This window comes from Hipposideros armiger, unplaced genomic scaffold (genome assembly GCF_001890085.2).
Source record: "Hipposideros armiger isolate ML-2016 unplaced genomic scaffold, ASM189008v1 scaffold_350, whole genome shotgun sequence".
NCBI classification, from domain to species: Eukaryota; Metazoa; Chordata; class Mammalia; order Chiroptera; family Hipposideridae; genus Hipposideros; species Hipposideros armiger.
The window spans coordinates 506,519-513,251 of NW_017731700.1; the positions used below are offsets into that span (position 1 = coordinate 506,519).

Consider the following 6,733-nt stretch of genomic DNA (forward strand, 5'->3'; position numbering starts at 1 on the left):
AAATGGAATGATAGGGGTAAATACCTAAAGTCTAAAGTGTATCATTTTGTTGTTGTCTCTCTCTCTCTCTCTCTCTCTCTCTCTCTCTCTCTGTGTTTGTGTGTGTGTGTGTGTGTGTGTGTGTTTGGTGTGGGGAATACAGTATAGCATAAGATGCAATATTTAAAATTGTACAATTCACTGACATAATACACTTACAGTGTTGTGCAACAACCACTGATATTTAGTTCCAGAATATTTTCATCACCCCAATAGGAAACCCTGTACCTATTAAGCAGCCTGGGACTTCTTTTTGCAATGATGAAAATGTTACAAAATTGACTGTGGTGATGGTTGCACATATCTGTGACTATACTAAAAATCAGAGAATTGTACATTTTAACTGGATGAATTGTATGGTATGTAAATTATATCTCAATAAGGCTATTCAAAACACTTCTAATTGTTGCCTGGCACAAAACAGATGTTCAGAAAAATAATCAATATATTATTTACAAATAGTTGTTAACTATTAATTCTCATTTAAACTTTAAGTTTCTTAATTAGTAACATTTTATTAGTCAATTTCATGTTAAGCTTTATAAAATTAATACAACTAAATTGCTTTTAAATTATTTTTGGAGATACATGTTTATAATTATTCTCAATGTATCTGCCTATAAAATACTTTAATTTTTCATCTTCATTTTTCAGAGATAGAAACTGGTCCCAAAGGGGAAGTTGTAAATGCAATAGCATATACATAGTAGCAAAATTTCCACTACCAAAAATTTTTGAGCTGTGCTTCATGATCAAGGGTAGTAGTTATATGAGCCTGAGATCATTATCTCCTTTTTCCTGTACATGGCTGACTGAATTAGTCAAAATAAACAACTTTTTTGGGATTTAATTGACACACAATAAACAGCACATAATTTAAAGTGTATAACCTGTAAGAGCTGATTATATATATATATATATATATATATAAAATATATATATATATATATATATGAAACCACTGCCACAATCAAGATAATGAGCATATCAATCACCCACAAGATTCCTGGTGCCCCTTTGTAATCCTCCCTCCTGCCCTTCTTTCACAACAATACTGATATTTTTGTCACTATAAATCAAATTTCATTTTCTAGTTTTATGTAAATTAAATCATGCAGGATGTACTTCTTTGTCTGCCTTATTTTACTTAACACAATTATTTTAAGATCCATCTATCTTGTTGTATGTATCAATAGTTCATTATTTTTTATCGCTGTGTATTATTGTATTATATGGATATACTAGTAGACAGCTTGGTTATCCATTCATTTGTTGATGGACATTAGGGTTGTTTCCAGTTCGGGGGCTGTTACAGGTATGGACCCCAAGAAGAAAGATTCATTTGATGTTGACCCCAAGAAGGAATTTATCTGCTGAGATGCATTTCCAATGCTCAAAAAAAGGCTCAAATTTTATAAATAATAAGAGCCTAGTTGCCCTTTGCTGACAGGGCTTCTCATGTACACTGTATACCAGGAAGAACCTCAGACTGAACCCTTAGCTTCCGGCACTATGCCATGCTCTGTTCATGCTGTCTGAATCAACTATTGTAAATGAAACTCTGTCTTCATTTTTCTACCAATGGACTGAGATCCACCCATCCAATCACAACTGCACAATTTGAATACTTCATTTACATTAGATGTACCTAATTGGGAACCTGGGTGGGAAATTTTGCTATAAAAAGCAGCCTCCCCTTTGTCTCAGTGGAACACAATTTGTTACCTAAATCTGTGTCTCCAGGGTTGCAGCTTTTTGTTTAAATAAATGCTTATTATTCTTCATTAACATCTAAAATTAATTTTGGTTTACACAGATAAGCTGCTATGAACATTTATTTATGCATTTTTGTATGTACATATATTTCCATTTTTCTTTGGTAAATAACTAGATATGTAGAGGCTGAATTGTATAACATGCTGAATTATATACATTTCATTTTCTTAAGTTTTTTTAAGCCCCTTTTTAATACAAACTTTATTTTTTAAGATAATTTTAGATTTGCTGAAAAATTGTGAAGATAGTATCTTAGTCTGTTCGGGCTACTATAACAATTCCATAATCTGAGTGGCTTAAACAACACATATTTATTTCTCATGGTTCTACAGGCTAGAAAGTCTAAGGTCAAGGCACCAACAGGTTCAACATCTGATAAGGGCCAACATCCTGGTTTATAGATGGCTGTCTTCTCACTGTGCCCTCACATGTCCTCACATGGCAGAAGAGGGGAAAGAGAGCTCTCTGGAGTCTCTTTTATAAATACACTAATTCCATTCATTAAGTTCTACTTGCATGACCTAACCACATCTTAAAAGCCCCACCTCTTAATAACCATCACATTAGGGGTTAGGATTTCAACATATGAATTGGGAGGCAGGGGGAAACATTCAGTCCATAACAGAGAGTATAGAGATTCCTACGTACTCCATACCTAATTTTCCATGTTATTAACATCTAAAGTTACTATGGTACATTTGTTACAATTAATGAACCAAAATTGATACACTATGATTAACTAGAAGCCATATTTTATTCAGAATTCCTTAGATTTTACCCATTGTCCTTTTTCTTCTGCATAATTATTTAACATTCCAAGTATCTGTGAAACTGTATTCCAAAGTGGTTATACCATTAAAAAAAAAAAACTTAGGCAGTGCTGCCACTCTCTAGCAGCAAATAAATAGAGTAATGAGAGACAAAACATACCTATGTGAAACAATTCAACCTAGTTCAAGCCACTATATTAGGTGCCAAATGAGTCAACCAGATAATAAGCACTACAGGAAGTCAACCTTTCAGGACTTGCAAAACACAATTGTTTATTTGATTTTGTTGCATCTTCTTTCTTCACATTCCCTAACCCTCTCAGTAAAAGAGGGTAAATACTTATATTTGCAGAGGAGGAAAGTAACATGGAATTTATTTAGAAAAATTCACAAAACCCAACTAGGTAACTATAGACACCTTCAGAGAAGTTGCAGGAATTCCTGGCCAAGATAAACACACAGTCAGACATTTTGTAATATTAATTGTGTGATCTGCGATCTATTTGGGAGCTTGTATGGGTGCAGGAACTCCTTCAAGCTATGGCCATTTATGATAACACAGGAGTTAATTATTAGATTCCGTCTTCTAGCCTCCAAAGCCAATGTCCTTGTTACAAAGCATACATGATTTTTACACAGCATGGCAGATTGGAACAAATCCAGTAGTTTCACTGAAATAAAATTGCTACTCATACCATACCATTAGTTCAACCAAGAGAAGATATGCATTCTTTCATACCCCAAACATTTTATCCAAAGGGAGCAGTTCTGATGGCAGAAAGCTGAAGGTGTTAAGTAGAGGAGTCATCTCAAATGCATTTCTGGAAATGAAATTTCCTTCTGGATGCATGGCCCTTCTTCAGGGTATTTTATTTGGTTCATACTGTAATTTAATCATAGCTCTTGTTTTGTGCATGCATGTCAGAAGTGCACTGCCCAGTAGATCCAAGAAGTGGGTATGTAAATAAATTACTCTCAAGCAGTTTACTTGTGGAGAAACTACCACAGAGGCACTGAATATGGCAGGACTGGCCATGCTGCCTACGTTCTCTGTTTTCTGGACAGCAGCTTGATCCTAGCAATGTGTGTTACGGCTGTTTAACTCATTTTATTGCCCCAGTGGAATAAGGAACTGTGAAAAAAATCTACCTAGGGAAAAAGCTTCAATATTTATCAAAAGGTTGATGAAACAATGTCACTCAGACTAGGAAAGTGCAGCATCTGTATTTAGCCGTTCCCCTGCAGCTTGGCTGACTTACTTGATCAAATCCTGACCAGGGTTTGGGAATTCTGATTTGTTTGNCTCCACAACTAGACTGAAGAACAAAACAACAGCAACTTGTCTGTTCCCCTTCCCCCAATTCCCCAGCACTGTTCCCTTCCCCCCAATACCCCAATAAAATTCTTTAAAAAAAAAAGAGACCAATATTTGGCAACACGTCATTTATTATGGTTAAGTCCAGCCTATCACTAGCATCCACAAGACAATGAGATTTTTAAAATTTTTGCTTTGTCTTACGTAGACCCTAACTCCCTAATTAAAATTGTTGCTTTGTGAAAATGGTCCTCAAAGAAAGTAATCTGCTAGCTATGGTTATTAAACAGAAAGACTCCCAGAAAGTAATGATGCTTAGAACATGGATGTTTTGGATTAATTTAAGAATAGTATGGAAAAAATGTCCACAGCTCAGAGAAATTATGGGAACAAGTCTACCATGTATTATACAAGGAGAAATATTTTAGAAATTACTTTATCTATTGCTACAACCAGGGCAAAAATTGCATGGTATAGAGAAAATGATGTGCTGTATCATGATTTTTGAATGGGGGGATTCCTTAGTAAGAAATGTCAAGAGAGTGCTCTGTATACCATTATTTTCTTACTAATCTGCTGTACAAGAAGAAAATGAAATCAATGCCAGCAAAATATAATTGCTTATATATTTGATAAATTCACAATTAAGAAAAGTTTTTAGCTGTAATCATAAAGATGAATGATAAAAAAAGGTACTTAGGTATTACCTACAATTATTTAAGCACTGTAGGTGATACAAAGAATATAGAAGATGTAGTTAGACTGAGTTTTCCACATGTACTTTTTATAGATATTCTTGTAATTAAAAAAATTCCCTTTGATTTGTATTATCCAATTTTTTCAGAATAGACAATCATCGTCATACACAATTTTCTTTCCCCATTAATCTTAATAATGGTGGATAGTCTATTATATGTTTTATCACCAATCAAAAACTAACTTATCCTTTTGATTTTAATGTTAACTTCAAAGGCAATTCCAAGTAAGCAGTAATTATTACTCTCAGAAAAGAAAAATAAAAGGGGATTCTTTCCATTTGATTCTTTATACTAGTTCCTAGGCAGTAAAAATAAGCAGTTTTAAAAACTGAGTTTCTTTACTTTCTCATTTTTGATAAATATTGAATTTAAAAAATTTCCAGAGGCCCTTATTCAAATTTTTCTCATGCACACTGATAAGATGATTGGAAGAAGAGTCGAAAATGGGTCACCTCTGAGTTTTCCTTTAGATTTTAAATGGTCCTTTTCTGTCTCCCAGTGATAACCAGGAACCATTTGCTCATTTCTTTTTCTCTGTCATTTTCAGGTAAGCCTCTGAACGTCCCTTGCAAAGCATTCTTTGGATTCAGTGGAGAGTCTGGACCAATGATCTACTGGATGAAAGGGGAGAAGTTTATTGAAGAACTGGCAGGTCACATTAGAGAAGGTGAAATAAGGTACAGAACTTGAATTGCTTATTTTTCTTTGCTGTCTTTGCAGTCAAGCAATGGAATATACTACAAGAGCTTCTGCCAAGTATTTTAATTGCAAATCCAAATCATTCCATTTTCTAAAAGCTGATCTGGTGGAGAGAGTGAGATTGGCTGCCTTAAGAAATGAAAATGTGCAAACCTCCAATAAAAGTAGGTTTTCTCAGGTTCTAAGAATATACAAGGGATGCAATGACCCCCTCAAAGATGCCTAAGCATATTCCTTTGAGTTTCCAAAGCTTAGGTCACTGTTCCACCATCCAGTCACAGCAAAGATCCGAATTTTTTAGGTGACACCTCAGACCACTGGGTAAATGTTCATTTACTCCCTAGGAACAGAAAACTTTCATATGTCATAGGTGTAAAGCTACAGTAGTAGCTAGTAGTGTAAAGCTGGAAGTAGTAAGTTAGTACTCAACAAAATAACAGTTGAGTCTTTTTTCAACAGTGTTTATTTTTCCTAGTAACCACTGCTCATACTGAAAGTGACTCGTCTTTCAGGTTAGCACCTCTCTAGACCACTTTTCGCTCTCCTGTTACACGGATACCTCCCTATACAGAGGTATGTAGGCATCTATATTTTTGGTTTTCTAATCCTATTTAATAAGGTCTCATTTGTATAAATAAAGGATAAGTAATTATTCCTACCTCACTCAGTCTGTGGGGTTGCCCTTTGATTTCAGAGATGATGACATGTAATGTGCATTTCTCCTAACGACAAGAATCGTGACCCTTCCCCTTCCACTCTCATTAAGAGTCGTGTAGTGCAAGCTGATCCGATATTTCAGTGCAACTAATGTTAAAATGTATTATTTCACTTTTTATTAAATATGTGACAGTGTAAAAGAAACAGGCATACTTTATATCGTGTGCTATTGTTAAATATAATTTATAATAACTACCATGGCAGTTTTTCTTTATGTGTCCACCCAATAACTCCACTCTAGGGGTTCATAATGTTGATGTTCCATGAACCTCTGAGAGCCTATGCAAAATATTGATTCTGTGAACATGTTTCTAGGAGAAAGGTACATGAAGAGGTGCCTGACATCATTAGTCATCAGGGAAATGCAAACCAAAGTCCTGCGATAACACTTCGTCCTCACCAGGTTGGCTATAATCCACGAGTCAGATTATAGAAAGCATTGGCAAGGATGTAGTGAAATTGAAACCCTCATACACTACTGGTGAGAGAGCAAAATAGTGCAGCCACTTTGGATAACAGTGTGGCATTTGATAAAATGGTTAAGCATATTGTTATTAGCAATTCCCCCCCTAGATATATTGCCAAAACAAATCAAAACATACATCCACAAAAAAAAAACTTGTGCACAAATGTTCACAGAAGCATTAATCATAATAGAT

The 6,733-nt window shown here is 34.9% G+C and overlaps 1 protein-coding gene across 1 annotated transcript in view; it reads left to right on the top strand.

Annotated features, from left to right (window-relative positions):
- Positions 1 to 6,733, top strand: part of IL1RAPL2 (interleukin 1 receptor accessory protein like 2) — a 78,632-nt gene that overhangs the window by 14,600 nt on the left and 57,299 nt on the right. The window contains exon 2 of the mRNA XM_019661495.1: positions 5,206 to 5,335. Within this exon, the coding sequence (XP_019517040.1) occupies positions 5,206 to 5,335 (130 nt within the window). The remainder of the gene's footprint in view (positions 1 to 5,205; positions 5,336 to 6,733) is intronic.